The 18,743-nt window shown below is 54.1% G+C and overlaps 1 protein-coding gene across 1 annotated transcript in view; it reads right to left on the bottom strand.

The window, feature by feature from the left end:
- Positions 1-17,259, bottom strand: part of VWCE (von Willebrand factor C and EGF domains) — a gene marked incomplete at both ends in the record, with an annotated part of 29,334 nt that extends 12,075 nt beyond the window's left edge. The window contains 11 exons of the mRNA XM_082627779.1: positions 997-1,084; positions 2,776-2,858; positions 4,062-4,179; positions 4,262-4,704; positions 5,920-6,048; positions 6,945-7,061; positions 9,879-9,995; positions 13,587-13,715; positions 14,046-14,135; positions 14,257-14,351; positions 17,150-17,259. Coding sequence (XP_082483905.1) covers positions 997-1,084; positions 2,776-2,858; positions 4,062-4,179; positions 4,262-4,704; positions 5,920-6,048; positions 6,945-7,061; positions 9,879-9,995; positions 13,587-13,715; positions 14,046-14,135; positions 14,257-14,351; positions 17,150-17,259 — 1,519 coding nt within the window. The remainder of the gene's footprint in view (positions 1-996; positions 1,085-2,775; positions 2,859-4,061; positions 4,180-4,261; positions 4,705-5,919; positions 6,049-6,944; positions 7,062-9,878; positions 9,996-13,586; positions 13,716-14,045; positions 14,136-14,256; positions 14,352-17,149) is intronic.
- Positions 17,260-18,743: the final 1,484 nt, after the last annotated feature.

Here is an 18,743-nt window from a genome sequence, read left to right as displayed (position 1 = left end):
TAAAAACCTGCCGGGGCCCACCTGGCTTTAGTCAGAGGGCACTGGGTTCAAATCCCAGCTACACAACTCACTACGGGCAAGATACTTAAGCTCTCCTAAGCCTCAGTTTTCTCATCTGTAGAATGGGGTTAACAGTTCCTACCTCACAGAGAGTATATTGCCTGTTCAAAAAATGTTCTAATTAAAGATAATATAACATTCGGGACTTCCCTGGCGGTCCAGTGGTTAAGACTCTGCACTTCCAATGCATGGGCGCAGGTTCAATCCCTGGTCGGGGAACTAAGATCTCACATGCTGTGCAGCGTGGCAAAAATAAATAAATAAATAAAATTAAAATAGCATTCAAAAGTCAAGGGAAAAATAGTATTTAGTAAGAACACTAGCTTTGAAATCAGGTAAGCTTGAGTTCAAGCTTTGCTCCTTTACTCACTGGTGTGTGTCTTTGGGCAGTAATGACCTCTCTGAGCCTCAGTTTCCTCATCTATAAAATGGGGCTATGAATAGTACTCCCTCAGGGCTGCGCCACACAGATTCAATGAGATCAGGACTGGCAAGGGCCCCACAGAGCAATGGCCCAGAGCCAGCAGTGACGGCCATGAGGTCATCTCAGGAAAGAAAACCACATTTTAACAAAGGACCAACTCATTAGTAGGGCAGGGGAGACCTCCCCCCAGTCTCGGGACAGAGCCACGCCAAGGGTGGACCCAAACCCCTTCCTGTCTGTGTTAAAGGCACCAACCCCAGCAGGGGGCAGGCTGGGCTGTGAGCCCAATCTAGCATCCAAACCACTATGCACACGGTAGGTGCTCAGTTAAAACGGGCACTTTGAAATGCTTCATTTGATCTGAGTCTCTAAAGCAGAAATCAATCTCCTTCCGCTCTCCTCCACTCACCCCCCCCCCAAAAAAACATACTCAAAAGACACCGCTCCACCCCTGTCATTTTTTACAAAAAAGCTAAATTCACCCTGTCCTCTCCCCACAAAGAGTCCCTTACCTGGCACACAAGTACAGCAATCCGACTTCGGGGAGCCCTGACAGGGGCCGGGAGGACACTCGGGGGAGATGCAGGACACATTTCCAGCCTGAGGAGGTGAGAGGTGGTGCAGGTGGGGGAGGGTAGACCGTCAGGCCCAACAGAACCAGCTTGTTCCCTATTTCACACCACCCTCAGGATTCCTGTCCCACATGAAAGCCTCCTAAAGGAAGCTATCCTGTGACTTCCCTGGTGGCCCAGTGGTTAAGACTCCACACTCCCAATGCAGGGGGCCCCGGTTCGATCCCTGGTCAGGGCTAGATCCCGCATGCATGCCGCAATGAAGATCCCACATGCCACAACTAAGACCCGGCGCAGCCAAATGAATAAATAAATATTTTTAAAAAATAAAAGGGAAGCCATCCAAGACCTTTAAATGCCACCATGGTCACACAAGGATACTGTGCTGGGGCCCAGTACCAGGGTTTATTATGGTGTAGTTTCCAACATCCCCCTTTCCAAGACGAGGGGCAGACCAGAAAGCAGAGCACGCTGCCTTCCTCATGAAAATGGACGAGCCTAGCCTCCCATGGCACTGCCCCCCATGGCATTGCCCCCACCATGGCATTCCCTCCCATGGCATACAGAAACTCCAGAAGGATGCTGAGAAGTAGAGAACAGAGGTTACTCCACCAGAGACACCTTCCCGTGCATCTGAGTTTTGAACCAAGTGACTAATACCGGCCAAGGAGTTAAATTTAAAACTCAATTTTTAAAAATTGAAGTCAAGACGAAAAAGCCCCCGGCTTTGGAGTCAGCCAGACCTGAGGTCCAGGGTCTGCCCCTCCAAGTCATGTGACTTTGGGCAAAGTAGGTCACCTCTCTGAGCCTCCGTCTCCCTATCTGTGAGATGAGCTGGAAAGGGCACCTCTGCTGGGGTTGCTGAGGATTGAGTGAAATGTGACCAGGCACGAGAGCGCTTGGCCACTTCACAAGTGTGGCAGGAAGAGCTCAATAAGGGTGGCGGTAGCGATCTACATGCCCCGCCCCTTTACATTGCAGCTTCCGCCATCACTGCCAGACCAGGGCTGCTGTTAAAGATGATGAGAGGCAGTGAGGGTTGGTGGGCAGAGCCTGCGCCTTAGATGCAGACAGGCCACGGCTCAAATCCCAGCTCTGCCACCTCCCAGCCTCAGTCTTTTCACCTGTAGAATGGGGACTGTAAAGCCAACCCTGAAGAGCCACCAGGAGCCTCGGGTGAGGAACTAGATGGAAAATACCAAGCCCCTGCCTGGTATGCACCAGGTGCTCATGATCCAATCCAAGCGACAGCCTCTGGCTGGGTCTGGCACATGGTAGGAACTTAATAACTATTCTTGGAGGAGTGAATTTGCCTCAAGCAAAATACTCTTAACAAGCTGAGTCTGGTAATGAGCCTTCTCCCTCCCTACCCGGCTACCTTTATTGTGCCGGCAAATATTTTGCCTGGAGAGAAAAACGGCCTCCCTGGTAGGAAGTTTCCGAGGGAGTTGCATCCCCTCCCCTTCCTAGACAGATGGACCCTGTTTGCCTGTTGGCTCTTTTCTGCTCAGCAAAAGCCTCCCTGACTCCACAGACTACAGGTTTCCCATCCCCCACGCTTTTAAATTCCGCAGCTTGCTTGCGACCAAAATCCACAACCTGAGAACTCTCCCTCCATTCAACGAGCTCACCTTTAACATCCGGTCTTTCCCCCTTCCTCTAAAACCCCCAAAGGTTAAGAAAACATCCGCGAGGCTTCAGGGATCTTGTGATGCTCACCAGACAGACACAGACAGTGCAGTTCTGGTTGGGAGGTGAAAACACGTCCCCTTCAGCCCGGATGACGCCACTGTGAAAACAGCCTTTGAAAGACAAACAGGAGTGGAGGCATCAGACCTCTTAAAGGAGAGGAAGCTTGAGGCCTCATTACTTTTCCAGGCATAATGTACCTGGAACCTTCTCTCACTGGCTCGGATGCCCCAGGAGTGACAGATCTAGGTACTCAGAACGGTGTGGTCCCAAGACCCCTGGAGAACTACAGGAGACACCCACAGAGGGTGCCCTGGGAGGGTCCCATTTATGTCTGATAAACCCAGAACTGTGTTGAAAGCATGGCATTTTATTCCCATAAGGCAGGAAAGGCATCCAGACAGCCCCAGGTTCCAAACCTGGCCTGTCACCTGAGTGGCCTTGGACCTGGATGTGTCACTCAACCTCTCTGGGACTCAGTTGTCTTTACTGTAAAATGGAAATACCACCACATGCCCTGCAGGGGACTTGGAAGGATGCACAACCTCAGATGTAATGTACACAGCAATTCACACTCAGGGCTTAGTACACAGTAGGGACACAGTAAAAGATCACAATTACCATTAAGAAAATCAGTGAGTTGCATTTTCATTTTAACCCTTAGGAAGACTTTTTCACTGCTGCTCAAAGAGCAGCAACCTCAGCACCTTACCACCAGGAGCTTCATAGAAATGTAGCCACTCAGGCCCTTCCCCACATCTACTGAATGAGAATCTGCATTTTAACAAGATTCCCAGCGATTCACGTGCAGGGTGAGTGTTAAGGAGCTCTGCTGAAGGACTTGGTAAGATTTGAGGTCTTTATCCTAAGAGCAATGGGAAGCAAATGAAAAATTGTCAGCAGATTGTGGGAGGGAATCAGAATGGGGGTAGAATTTATAAACGATGACTCCTCCTGCAGTAGGAGGGGGACTGGGGCAGGGGAGGGGACTGCAGAGTGGGTCTGGAGAAACTTGCTGAATGAAGGAATAAATGAAAGAACGAAGCTCAAAAAGGATCCCCGGAAGGTCAAAAGTTCCCCTTGAGAGCACAGACCAGTGGTTCTCAAAGTGTGGCCCCCGAAGCAGCAGCGTCAACATCACCTGGGAACCTGTTAGAAATGCAAATTCCTGGGCCTTACCCAGCACCTGCTAAATCAGAAGCTCTGGGGCTAGGCCCAGGGGTCACCCTTCAGGTGACACACGAAAGTTGGAGAACAGCCTTTCAGCTGCAGAAAGGCTAGGAAAGGGAAGAGGCAGTACCACGTGAGAAACTCACAGCCTTCCCCACACCAGCTCCCACCTGTACACAATGGGCAGCATCCCCCGTCTCCGGAGGGAATCGGGTGAGAACAAGCAGCTTCACACGTCACCTTTTCACAGGTCACCTCCCCATCCTAGAAGCAGAAACTGGAGTTCCAGCCACCACAATGCCCCAGACACCAGACCAGGGAAGCCCGGAGGACCCCTCACACCCACCTCGCACCAGCACTGGGAACAGCCAGGCTCTGTCCAGCGGCTCCCGGACTCATGCATGGCTCCCAGGTGCCAACAGGCAGAGGGCCCTGGTGCCAGCTGTGTGGCCTCAGGGCCCCTGGGCAAGGAAGGGGTCACCACCACCTTCTCCTGGATTCGTGAGGGAGGTCTGAGGGTCCCCAACGGAGAGGGACTAGGCACTGGGGTGGCCACTGGGGCAGACAGCAGCTGCGTCAGGGCAGAAGCGGAGGACATGGGTAGTGCAGGTGTGGGAGATGGCAGTCGTGTGGTCCTGACTCCAGTTGGGGTCCCTGGAGCCCCAGAAGGAGGACTGTGCCCTGGGGAGAGGGCGGGCCGGCCTGCCTCTGGAAGCAGCAGTAGCATCTTAGGGGGGTGCTGCAGCGGCTGCAGGATGGCAGATGGGGCCAGCACGGCTTTGGGGAAAGCTGAAACGGAAACACAGAGGTGTCTGCAGGGAGACAGCAGGGGCAGGAGGTGAGATTCGAGGGGCGTGGACTCAGGCCCACCACCACAAATCACTGAATGTCCCTGGGCCAGTTTCTTCATCAACATGATAGATCTAATACCACCAGTTCAACCTCAAACTAATGGGGCTGCGGTGACGATCAGGGGAGAAGATTGATGAAAAAGTACCACGAGCAGCCCAAAGTTACACGCTGGTGATGCGGGAGGTCCAGATGCTTCATATGCAGCAAAATCAGAGTCTTCTCCCTTCCCTTCCTCGCTGGCCACAAAGGAGACTCGGGTTTTCCTGAACCACGCAGACATTCCCTAAGCCCTCAGGGATCCGACCTGGGAGTGACCCTTCCCTACTCCTGACAAGTCAGGAGTGTGTCCCCTACTCTCCCATCCAGCTGTGGCTTCCCAGGAGGAGACGCTGAGGCTCAGGGGGAGGAAGGGCCCAGGGTCCTCTCTGGGCCCATGGCAGACAGGCCAGCTTCCAAGCGGATGCCTCCCCTGAGACACACACACACACACTCACACACACACTCTTAGGAACAGTGCACATTTTCCCTGCAGATGGACAGCAACTGCCCAACAGTCTGAAAGACAGAAAGAGAGAGAGTCCGAAAACAGGAGGGCGGCAAAGGAGGCAGATGAGGGGCAAGGGTGAGAGATAGGAAAAAGGAAGAGAGCCACAAATCAGAGTGAGACGGGGAGAAAACAGGTTGGACTGGGGAGGGGGGGAAACGGGGTGGCTGAGCTCAGACCATCATGGGCGACTACACGATGGAAAACTGGCCCTGGTCTAGAAAGAATGCCTTCGGTATTGACACGACATTATATGGACGTTTACAGGCATGCTGTTAAATCATGGCAGAGATCTGACACCACACTATCCAAAGGATCCCTGTGAGCCCAGGTTACTGGGACTCCTACGTCACATGCTCCTCTATCAACGTTTTTTGGTGGTTTTTTTTTTTTTTTTCCTTTTACTATTTGGGGGAAAACAGGAGGGCTGGTGAAACAGTGAAAGGAAAATAAAAGAATGGATAAAGAAGTGGAAGGAGACAGAAAGGATGAAAGGGGGATGTTGGAAATAACAAACGAGATGAACTGAAAAAAAATTCAGGGGGAAGGAAGAGGGCCCGTTCCGGGAGGGTGGGGCCCGGGGCCGGGGGGCGGGACCCAGCGCTCACCTTCACAGGACACTCGGTCAGCTCGGAGCCTGAAGCCAGGTCGGCAGGTGCACAGGAAGCTGCCCACAGTGTTTTGGCAAGAATGGTGACACAGTCGCCTCTCCAGTGGCCTCCGACACTCGTTTACATCTGCGGGAAAGCCTCGCTACCGACGGCTGCCTTGTCGGGGCTACCGGGTCCTTCTTCCCCCATCCCTTACCCCAAAAGGCTGGGGGAGTCTCCCTGCCATGTTCTTATGGGGTCCTTCCCTGCCCCAGGGTGCCAGTGTGACTCAGAATGTCTGGGAATGGGGCTGAAGTCTAGTGCTAGTCTCCTTGGAAGGTTCATACATCCAGTAGGCATTTAATGGATGCACCAGTGACTCATACCCTAGCACTGTGCAGCAGTGATTAAGTGCTGGCTGCTGGGGATGGGCCCCACTGGGAATCTCACCTCCAAACCTTCCACCAACCCACTGTTGGGCATTGGGTGCTATGGGCCCTTCTGAAAAAAGAGTCTCAAAAACCACCACACTGCTCAGGGCAGGCTTCAGGACAAACACCCAACTCTGCTAGAACAAGGTCTTTTTTCAGGCCCATAGGACCCCACCTTCAACCCATGAACCAAGCTCAAGCCAAACATGCCAATCCCTTTCTGGAAATTTCTTCAATGGGCTGAGAAAACAGGGGTCTCCTTCTAAACCAGAGGAACCAAGACATAACGTGCTTTATTTACCAAGGGGAGCAAAGGCAGCCAAGAAAATGGGTGAGCAGAGAGGAATCCTTGGGGTGTATCTGGGAGAGGGTGGAAGAGAAACATAACAGGATGAAAGTGGCATGTGGCCAGGAAAAGTCCAAGACGGGGTCTTCCATTAGGAGCCACGCCAACCCCAGGGAAAGGCAGGCTCTGAGCAAAGGCTCAAGCGCTTGCAGGCTCCAGGGAACCAGGAGGTCCAGACTGTTGACTTTTCCCTGTCCCTGGGCTCGCCCTGTCCGTCTTCCTGATTGGCAGCCTAAGTGTGAAGACAACAGGGTCCCCTGCCTTACCTACACAGGAGTGCCGGTTGCCGTGCAGATGGAAGCCAGTTCTACAGGAACACCTGTAGCTGCCAATGCTGTTTTTACATCTCTGCTGGCAGGGGGTCCCAAGGCATTCATCAGTGTCTGGAAGGGAACAGGACACAGCTGGAGCTCATTTCCCCATGGAGTTTTGGAAATACGTGGTCCTCTCTACCTACCTCTCTCATCACTATCTCCTACCCGACTCGTAACCCCTCTCCTTCTCACCACCCACATTCAGTCTATCAACGCCTAAGTCCTCCCTGGAACAGCCCACTTCTCTCCACCCTCACTGCCATACCCTAGCCCAGGTGCCCTGGGCTTTGTCTCTGGTCTAGAGGATAACAACAGCCTTGTGTGTCTCTCTGCCCCTCCCTGTGCTCCTCCCAAGCCACCCTCTACAGAGCCCCCAGGATGTTCTGACCAAAGGGCACCTCTGATCAGGCCACTTTCTGCTTAAAATCCCTCCAAGGCTCCCACAAGCACCAAAGCAGCACCATAGCTCACGAGTCCTGGGCTGCCTTTCCCACCCCTCTCCTTGCCCCTCACCTTTACTCTGGCCCAAATTCTTGCCATCTTCCAAAGGCACCATGCTCTTGTGGCCCTCCCCCTTTGCCCATGTTCCCCTATCTGCTTGGAATGCCTTCCCATCTTGTCTGGCTGGAAAACTCCTACTCATACCTCAAAACTCAGCTTCTATACTACCTCCTCTGTCAAAGCTTCCCCAAGCCATTGTTTGAAATTGGGAAAAAGCTGGAAATGATCTGCATGTTCATCAATAAGAGAAGAGTTAGTAAACTATGGGATATCTGGACTGCGGAGTACCAGGCAGCAGCTGAAAAGAATAAAGCAAGTTTATTGACCCTGATGTGAAGAGATTTTCATGACAGATTGTTGAAGGGAAAAAAAGCAGGCAGAAGAATGACCGGGTTCACATCGAAGCTCTAATGGGATCTTGAGAAAGTTAACTTCTTTAAGCCTCAGTATTCCTACCAGGAAAATGGAAATAAACAGTACCAACTTCATAGGACAATCTTGAGGATAAAATTGAGAAAATGCATGTTAAATGCTTAGCATGGTGCCGGGAATACAGGAGTTCAACAACTGTTAGCCACCCATCTCTTATCATCATACCTCTGTAAGTGCACATGTGTGTATGTACACATACTGGGTAGAGGCAGGCAGGGCACTCATCAGATTGATAACTAAGTGCTATGGATGAACTGCATTACCTCCAAATTCATAAATGGAAGCCCTAACCCCCAATGTGATGATATTAGGAGGTGGGGCTTTTGGGACGTAATTAGGTTTGGATGAGGTCTTGCGGGTGGGGCTCTCATGACGGGATTACTGCCCTTAGAAGAAGAGCCATGAGAGAGCTTGCTCTCTCTCTGCCTTGTGAGGACACAAAGAGAAGGTAGCTGTCTGCAAGGCAGGAGGAGAGCCCTCACCAGTAACTGAGTGGGCCAACACTGTGATCTTGTACTTCCCAGCCTCCAGAACTGTGAGAATAAATTTTTGTTGTTTAAGCCACCCAGTTTGTGCTATTTTGTTATAGCAGCCCAAGCAGATACTAAGACACCAGGGCCATTCTCTAGGGAGCATAGAGGTTGGGAGTGGGAGAGATGGCCTGGGGCTAGGGCCATGACTTTTAAAACTTTTAAAGGGCTTCCCTGGTGGCGCAGTGGTTGGGAGTCCACCTGCCGATGCAGGGGACGCGGGTTCTTGCCCTGGTCCGGGAGGATCCCACATGCCGCAGAGCGGCTGGGCCTGTGAGCCATGGCTGCTGAGCCTGTGCATCCGGAGCCTGTGCTCCGCAACGGGAGAGGCCACAATGGTGAGAGGCCCACGTATTACAAAAAATATATACATATATAAACTTTTAAAATAATTTATGAAAATTTCAAACACCCAGAAAATGATACCACAGTATCAAGGGGAGCTTCTGTCTTAGCTGCCTTGTTAAAGAGATAATGTTTTCTGACGTAATTTCTGTAAATAAAAATCATTTTTAAGGAATGAATCATTATTATTATTATTTTTTTTTTTTGCTGTATGTGGGCCTCTCACTGCTGTGGCCTCTCCCGTTGCGGAGCACAGGCTCCGGAGACGCAGGCTCAGTGGCCATGGCTCACGGGCCCAGCCGCTCCGCCGCATGTGGGATCTTCCCAGACCGGGGCACGAACCCGTGTCCCCTGCGTCGGCAGGCGGACTCTCAACCACTGCACCACCAGGGAAGCCCTGAGTCGTTATTTTAAAAGGTCTCGCTCATCCTGTTCACTTAGGAGAAGAGATTCCTTCTCTCCCCTGGGTTCCCACAGCACTTAAGCCCCTCGACCCAACAGTATTGTTCCTCCTCTCCCACCAGACCAGGGTGGGGGGAGTGGGGAGGTCGTTGGGGGGCAGGATGTTTTCTTCCTGGCTGTGTGTCTCCAGAGCCCGGCCCAGCACCCCGGCAGGTGGCTGAGGTGACTCTGTTGCAGCGTGGCTCTCCCACAGAGCCCCCGGGACGTGTCACCCGCCCCCTCAGCCCTCCCCCGGCTCAGTGGCCTCCTTCCTCTGGTTAGTCTGCCTTCCTGACCCTAGCCCTCCCCTCGGCCTCTCCCTCACCCCCACCGCCCCCTACCCTACAGTGATGGTAGCAGCAGTTTCTACTGAGTCGTGGTCCAGAGCAAAGGCCCTGGCGTCAGACGCGCCCGCCTGCAAGCCGACTCCTTCTGACCCTACTGACAGAATGGCCTTGGGCAAGCCTCGACCAGAAAGTGAGGATGAGAACAGCATCTCCCTCAGAGGACTGTGGTGAAGCTGAAACGCAATCATGCCTGGAGAGCACGCGTTGGGCCTGGCAGGGCCGTGAGTTCAGCATCAGGGCCTAGCGGCGGTGGCGACGGCACCATCGTTACCCCTTCCAGAGCCACTCACCTTGGCAGCTGTGGCGGTCAGCAGACAGCTGCATGCCCGGCCCACACTCGCACACGAACCCGCCTTCCGTGTTCACGCAGTGGCCCTCACAAGAGGCGCTTAAACATTCATCGATGTCTGGGGAGCGAGGAAACACTCTTGCATAGCTCACGCTGAATGTGGTTCGGGTGTGGGGAGAATATGCACCCCACGAGGACCCTGTGCCCACCCGGGGCCTGCCCTCAGCAGGGTGGAACCCACTCCCACCCCAGGAAGAAAGAAGGCACCAGGTAAGTCATACAGCTTTAGGGATGCCCCCAGAAAGAAGAGGCCGAGGGGCCAGGTCTCTTTTTGACCCATGCAGAACAGACGACGGAGAGGCTGGCTGAGACAGCACTATTTCCAGTGGTCCCACCTGCAGGGCAACCCCAAAAGGGCAGGGGGAGTGGGCAGGAAGGCTGATTAAATTCCCTTAAATGCTTATTGAGCACCGCCTGTGTGCAGCAGACCTGGAAGGGGGGCTGCCGAGGACACAAACGTCACTAAGACACAGTGCTGACTCTCCAGATGGCTGCAGCCTGAGAACGTAGGAGCCACAACACACAACCACGACACACACCCACGAGAGGCCGGCGTGCAGCCGGCGGTATGCGCCCTACCAGGGACCGCCTGGCCACGGCAGGTGTGTGCTGGAAGAGAGGTGGGTTGAGAGGACCAGGAGGCATCAGGAGAGGGGCCCATAGAGCGCAGAGTGTCCGAGAAGCTTCCGGGAAGCACAGGGACCGCCGGGAGCCCAGTCTGGCTGAAGCTCAGGTTCCCGCCGGGGCAGCATGAGGCCGAGCTGGAGAGGTAGTGGGTAAAGGCTCAGCGATAGAGTGCAAAGGAGTCCCGAGGCTTCTGCCCGGGGTGGGGTGACTGGATCCAAGTAGTGCTTTAGGGAGGTTCAGGCCTGAGGGTGGAGGGGGCTGGGAGACAGATCTTCCCAGCCTGGCTTCAAGGCAGCCCTTCCTATCTCAGAACCATGAGGACCTACGAGGTCAGCTCCCACCCCCTGGCCCCCATGCCTGCTGGTCACCTCCGTTCTCCTTTCTTGCTCTTCCCACAGCAGGTACCTTTGGGACCACACCCACCGCTTCTAAGAAGCCCACCCTGATTCACCCAATCCCACTGGGCCCCTTGGGATGATGGCCAGGGCCCCACTTCCCTGCACTTGCTTTGACATTGGTCTCTGGCTTTTCCTTGGTCCAGTTTGCCTCTGCAATGAGAAGTGTGTCTGGAAAGTACTTCAACCTTCTGGAAGGGGTGCGGGGGGGCGAGCACCAAAACTCCTTCATGGGACCCTTGACCCAATAGTTCTCTTTCTGGGAATAGTCAGAGGGGCTGACAAGAAGCCTCTTGATCGCAGCATTATTTATAGCAGTGAAACACTGCAGACAAGCTAAGGATGGATAGCACAGAACTAGGTACTTAGATTATAGCAGCTACATCTGCAGCCATTCAAAATGATGTTGTATGCTGAGCAGCAGGGACTGTCATCCTGCCCTGCCACTACCCCCGGGCTCCCATCCCCACCCCGGGCCCAACTACCCTCCCTTGCTGCCCGACCAGATGCAGCCGCAGGTCCCACCGCTCCATTACCAAGAGCTCATGCCACCCGGTTCCTGCATGCTGGAGGAGCCCAAGCCAAAGAGGGGGAGAAGGTCGTGGCCCCGGAAAAGTTCTCATCTCAAGGCACACCTGCGAACCCACACAGGTGAGAAACCTTACCACTGTGACTGGGATGGCCGTGGGTGGAAATCTGCCCGCTCAGATGAACTGACCAGGCACTACGGCAAACACACTGGGCACTGCCCCTTCCAGTGTCATTAGTGCGACCGGGCATTTTCGAGGTCGGACCACCTCGCCTTACACATGAAGAGGCACTTTAAAATCCCCAAACAGTAGATATGACCCACACTGGCAGACGAGAATTCGGTATTTTTTACCTTTCACACTGTCTTCCCGGTGAGGGGAGGAACCCAGCTGGAAAACTCTACAATCATGGTCAAGTCCCCAACAAGTCAACTTGTGATTGGATGATCAGGAGACATGAGGAAATCAAATGACAAAGCACAGATGGGGTCTGACTGGATCTTCTATCATTCCAATTCTAAATCCAACTTGAATATGTATTCCTCGACTTACAAAACGCCAAGGGGGTGACTGGAAGTTGTGGATATCAGGGTATAAATTAGATCCGTGAGTTGGGGGGAGGGAAGACCAGAATCCCTTGAACTGTTTCGATGCAATATAAGCGTAAAGATCACCGTGTACTCTCTTTGCCTTCTAAAAGCCATTATTACGATCTTAGAAGAGGAAGAAATTCAGGTACAGAAAATGTGTTTTAATAGCTTAAACGATGGTGCTTGGTGAGTCGTGGTTCTAAAGGTACCAAATGAGGCCAAAGTTCTCAAACTGCTGCATACTTTGACAGGGAAAATCTATTTTTGTCTTCCGATCTACATTTATGACCTAAGTCAGGTAAATACACATGGTTTACTTTAACCTTTTTATGCAGTCTGTTATGCACTGTGGTTTCAGATGTGCAATAATTTGTACACTGGCTTATTCCCAAGTATGCCTTAAGCAGAACAAATGTTTTTTTCTATATAGTTCTTTGCCTTAATAAATACGTAATATAAATTTAAGCAAACATCTATTTTGTATATTTGTAAACTACAAAGTAAAAAAATGAACATTTTGTGGAGTTTGTACTTTGCATACTCAAGGTGAGAATTAAGTTTTAAATAAACCTATAATATTTTATCTGAAAAAATAGGACTATTTCCTACTCGCAAGACAAAGTTAAGTGAGAAAAATAATGAACGAAAACTATAGATAAGGTATGATCCCAATTTTATAAAACAGACAGATAGGCATGCCTGACACACATATACCCACAGTCATACACACTCACAAACACCTACACACCCAGGGGACAGGGCAGGGAAAAAAATAACTTCATTTTACTAACAAATATCTTTGGGTAGGGACTTCTGGGACAGGTTTATTTTCACCTTTCTACCCTTCTTTTACTTTCCAGATGTTCCAAAGAAGTTATTTTTTACTTTTATATTCAGGGGAAGAAAGGTTATTTTTACAAAATCCAAATTAAAAAAAGGCTTTCAAGCTCTCTGGAAAGATAGGTAAGAAACTGGTCACGGTGGCTGCCTCTGGGGACAGTAACAGACTGTGCATAGGAAATTTTTAAAATGGTGAACCAATAATACTTTTACAAAATAACTATTGAGTTTCTCTTGGCTCATCTTTCAAATGTCACTTTCCTGAGGGAGGCTTTTTGCGATCATGCCCACCTCCAGTCCGGTTCCCTGTGCCTCTGTGGGCCCTGGTACTGGGCACTCCACAGGTGATGGCCCCATTATGGGGGGGACTGTCATTGTCCTTACTTGTCTCCCTGCCTCACATTCTGAAGCAACATAAGAGCAGGGACTGCCCTCGTAACCCCAGCCCCAGCTCAGTCCCCGGTCCATGAGGTGTGCTCAATAAGTATTTGTGAGATAGCAGAAGGGGCATATTTCTTGTGTTTGCCTGCCTGCCTGCCCACTCTTAAACTTCAGAGCTGCTCGTGTCTCAGCTTTGCTCTGGCATCTCTCCGGAGACCGTCCTGGGAGGACAGGGAAGGGACCTCATTCCCGCCCACCCCCTCCCCGCTGCTCCCACGCCTCTCACCGGTACACCTGATGCCGATAGCTGTCTCTGTCATCGAGAAGCCCACGGGGCACACTCGGGCCACCTCCTGACAGCCACCATGGTTACAGGTGAGGTCACAGCCGTACTCCCCACAGGGTCCGTGGGCGTCTGAAACAGGCACCGCACCTGTGAGCATGCGCCACTCCACAGTCCCAGCCGCCCCCGCCTTCCCCGGCTCCTCCTAAATTCTGCTGGGAAGGGGGCTCTGGAGGCAAACAGGCCTGAGTTTAAATTCAGCTCTGCCACTTACTGGCCATGTAACCCTGGTCGAGACACTAGCTTCTGTGCCGCGGTTTCATCATCCACAACATGGGAATGAGAATGCCTACCTAATAGGGTTGTTTGAAAATGATATGCTAGGGCACAATTGCCCAGTGCCTGGCATATTCTCAGTGTAAATAGAGTTCTTCCCATCAGCCATTGCCCGCCCCCAGTTACCTGGGCAGGTGGGCCCTTGCTCTCCATCCTGGCAGGAGCAGACATTGGGAGCGATGCAGATGCCACTCCCGCAGCCAAAGGAGCAGAGGGCTGAGAGGATAAAGACAGGTGAGGGATTGGGGACTGGGGCCCCCAATCTGTCCCTCAGGCAAGCCCACGGAATGAGCGCCCTGCTGTGGAGGATGTTTGGGGCACGGGGACAGGCACTTACGAAGGGTGCAGTGTCCACTGCCCATGGAGGGCGCCCAGCCAGGGCAACAGCCACTCCCGAACCCCGAGAGGCAGACGTGGGGGCCCAGCCGGCGTCTGCAAGAGAGGAGAGAGCACCTTCCACATTCTGTACCAAGGGGAGGATTCATCTACTGGGCAGTGAAAGCCTCCCAGCCAGTCAGTACGTCAGTCAACAAACAGTTCTGGAGACCTCCTCCACCCCCACTCCCCGGGAGGACAATGGGAAGTTTCCACAGAAAAATGCCTCAGACAGTCAGTCCCTTCTGGAGGCAGGACAAAGACAAAGGTATAAGGGAACAGATACTAGTTTCCTACAGATGCCTGCCACGTGGACACAGAGCAAAGAGGGTCTAAGAGCTGAGGATAGAAGACCGCAATGGATGAAGAGCCGCAGGGATGGCTACCTCAGGGCCTTTGCACTTGCAGTCCCCTCTGTCAGGAATGTTCTTCCCCAGAAACACACAGCTCCCCCACTCCTGTAAAAGGTCTCTCTGCTTATGTCACCTTTTCAGAGATGCCTACTTGTCCACCCTTACCTTGCTTTATTCTGCTTCATAACACTTACTTCCTGGGACATTAAATTACTTATTAGTTTGTTGATTTGTTCATTGCCTGGCTCCCCTACCACTCCCTGAGGACAGGGGCTTCATCTTTTTTCTTCAACTCCGCAGCAAGGGCAGCGCCTGGCACATCATAGGTGCTTAATAAATGGCTGTTGAGGGAAAGGTTGAGAAGGAAAGCCAACAATAAAGAGAAAGGGGGGAGCTGGAGAGAAGTCATTCCCCAGGTGACATCTCTGGGATGGGGGAGGGGGCATCGGTGAGCTGCCCAAAGGAGTGAAGGGGAATCCAGTGTGCTCGAGGCTGGGTGAGGCAGTCCAGCCATGAACAAGCCACTTTCCCCACCTTCAAGGGGCGGACAAGGAACCAGGTATAACAACATAGCGGGACAAGTGCCAGAACATTACAGGCTATGGAGGTCCAAGGAGCTCAGGGGAGGTTTCCTAGGCTGAGGCTGGAGAGAGAATAGGAGCAGCCGGTGAGAATGGAGGAATGTTCTACACAGGAGTTGCATGTGCACGGGCCTGGAGGGGGACAGAGACGATGACTAGAACTGGTTCTGGGATGGGCTGGGCAGAGGATGATGAAGTCCAGCCTGGTTTGAACTGGGAATCCTGCTGCAAAAGAATAGGGACAAGAAAACCCTTCCCAGGGACTTCTGTGGTGGCACAGTGGTTAAGAATCCACCTGCCCATGCAGGGGACACGGGTTCGAGCCCTGGTCCAGGAAGATCCCACATGCCACGGAGCAACCAAGCCTGTGGGCCACAACTACTGAGCCTGCGCTCTAGAGCCCACGTGCCACAACTACTGAGCCCACGTGCCACAACTACTGAAGCCCGAGCGCCTTGAGCCAGTGCTCTGCAACAAGAGAAGCCACCGCAGTGAGAAGCCCGCGCACCGCAACGAAGAGTAGCCCCCGCTCGCCACAGCTAGAGTAAGCCCGCACGCAGCAACAAAGACCCAACGCAGCCAAAAATAAATAAATTAATTTAAAAAAAAAAAGAAAAAGAAAACCCTTCCCAACTGTGTTTTATAGAGCACCCACCCATGATGTGCCAGGCACGGCAGCAGGCACTGGGGACATGAATGGAAAGACCCAGTCTGCTCTGCGGGAGAACAATCTGTGTCAAAAGTGACAAATACTCTAGAAAGGGAAACTCAGGGCACATGGCAAAACAGAAACGTCTGCAGAAAACTGTCCCTAGAGCCTCCAAGAGCCTTTTCGCTCTCTGAAGTCATCACAGAAGAAGGGGCCCTGGAAGTGGGTGGGGGATGCAGCAGGGATGTCTCACCCGCTGCCCTCGCTGGAGCGATTAGGGCAGCAGCCTGGGAAGGAGAAGCCGGCAGCTCCTGCTCCTCAGATGGGGCTCTCAAAGGGACAGGGGTGCCACCAAAGCGGCAGATGGAAGGATTCCCGGGAGGCTGGTGGAGCCTCACCCTCAGGTGGGCAGGGGCCGAGCGCCCTCCAGAGCGCCCCAAGGAGCCTAGGGCTGGCGGTGACGGGGAGACAGGTGGCAGGCAGGAAGGCTCTGACACGCCGCGGAGCCGGGCCGATCTGAGCAGGAACTGGCGGTGGCTGCGGAACACACGTGCGAGTTGCGAGCCTGGCGGGGCCGCCCCCCTGCGCGCCCCCGAGGCCGTGGCCGCGGGCCAGGCCGCCCGCTGACACCGTGTTCCCTCGCTCGGAGCATCACGCACACACGCGCTCGACCCGCGGCGGCCCGGCCTCCGCCGGGAGGAGACGCTAGGGGAGGGCGACATCAGTCGGGAAAGCAAAGGGGCAAAACACCCAACCCCCGCCCGCGCGCACACACAGGCGGAAACCGAAACATAACCCAAAGAGACCCCGGCGGCTACAAGGTCCACGGCGTGCGCAGAGCCTGGACACAGGGAAAGCCCCCAGCCTCAGAGCGGCCAGAGCCGCGGGGCAGGCCAGGCACTGCCTAGGCAGAGCCACGGGCACGTTCGGGAGCGAAAGCCAGCCAGTCCGGAGACCAGGTGGCACGTCCCGGGGTCCCTTCGCCAGGGGTCAGGGCTCCACGGGACTCAGAGCGGCTCACCTAGCGCCTGGATCTCCGTTCCCCCCCGCCAGATCCCAATTAGGACAGCCCCGGCCAGGGGCGCAGAACGGGCACCCGCCCAGAGCACAAGCTGCTGTCCCTTTGTCCGGACCTCCTGGGCTGCGCCCGCGCGCGGACAGTGGCCCAGGGGGGCGCCCCGACCCGCAGCTCCGGGACGCCCCTCCGCGCCTCCCCGCACCGCGCCGGTAGCGCTCCCACGGAGGGGCAGGGGAGGGGCGCGGGGCTCTTACCTCTCGGCCCCGAAGTGCCCGGGCGTCTTCCTCCCGGTGTAGCCGCGGGCCGGGGTCCCCGGCAGCAGGAGCGCGACGCAGGCGGCCCGGAGGAGCAGTCCGGCCCACATGACCGGCGGCGGCGGGTCCCCCCGGCTCGGCTAGGCTCCGGCGCCGAGCGCGGGGGAGGGGGCTGCCGGCCCTCGCCCCTCCTCCTGGCGCCGCGGGGAGCGAACCAGCGAGCCCCTAGCTGGCACGCGGAGCCGAGCAGGGGGGCTGGGGACGCCGAGAGGAGGGGCACGGGGCCGCGAGGAGACTCGGCGGACGGCTGGGCGGGGGGTCTCTGGCACCTCGGAACGAAACACACAAAAGGGAAAGGCGCCTGCCCGCCCGCTCGCCGGTGGCCATCAGGGGAGGCGCGGAGCCCGGGGCGGGGGCAAAGATCAGGGACCCCTGGGGGCGGGGTTTCGTCCTCGGCCCACACCCCCGGCCCGGGTTTGGGAGTCGGCTTCCTGCGAAGGGCTATGGGCGTCAGACTGAGGCCCGGGGAGGAAAGAGACTCCGGGAACAAGGCTGGAGCAGGAGGCTGCGCGCCCCGGGCATTGCTGGTCTAGGTGGATCCCGAGATGACTGTGTTGTACAAGGTGGGACGCTGGATCGTTTCGCTGCTGAGCACTTCTAGGCCGGCCCCCAGCCTGCCAACAGGTCTGCACCCTAACCCTGGGTGCGCCGGTCAGTGGGTCCACCTGCTCCCTGGTCAGGGGGCACTAGACAGTCTTGAACCCACAGATTCCTCTTTGTCCCCTTCTGCAGCTGCCTCAGGCCACAGTCAGAAATGGTAGGCAGGGAAGTGGTGAGCAGGTGGCGGATGAAAATCAGGATCATCCAGCTGGGAGAAAGCTGAAAGGTTGACTAAATTCTACCTTCAGCTCTGTGCAGGAGACTTCCCTAGCCGCCCAGACCCCATCAGTCAAGCTTTTGCTTAAACACTTACAGGGATGAAGACCTATCAAAAGGCAGCCCAATCCAATTTTGAATAACTCCATTTGTTAGGAAGTGTTTTTTCTTCCTAGTTCCTTTGGTTCTAGCTCTGCAGTTCCCACTGGGTACCTCAGCCTGTCACTAAGGTCCTTAACACCGGTGGCCACAAATGAACATGGTACACCAACAGTGGTCTGGACTCTTGCCTCCTTCCTTCCAGATGCCACACTTCTATCAACACCGTCTAACATTACCTGGCTTTTTTGGCAACCCCATGAAGCTGTTAGTTCATAACAAAGTTTACAGTAAAGGGAAGCCTCAGATGCTTTTTGTTGTCATGTCTTTTTGTTATTAGACACAAGCTACTAAGCCGATCTCCTGACCTGAACCTGTGTGGTTGAGTTTTTGCAGATGTTCACTTTAGGGCCGTTATCTCACCTTGTTAGTTTTGACCCGTCTAAGTAACACATTTTCAAAACGTAGGTTGCCAAAATACTCTGTATCGTGAGATGAATGCTACTTCCATATTTATGTCCCTTCTGAGTCCTAACGACCCTCAGGCCATCTTTCCTTTTTTGTCTCAAACATCCAAAGGTGCACTTTCCCCCTCTGCCGCTGACTGCATTCCTCACTG

The sequence above is a fragment of the Mesoplodon mirus genome (genome assembly GCF_964341445.2).
Source record: "Mesoplodon mirus genome assembly, chromosome: 7".
Lineage (NCBI taxonomy): Eukaryota > Metazoa > Chordata > Mammalia > Artiodactyla > Ziphiidae > Mesoplodon > Mesoplodon mirus.
This window is presented reverse-complemented; position numbering and strand designations above follow the sequence as displayed.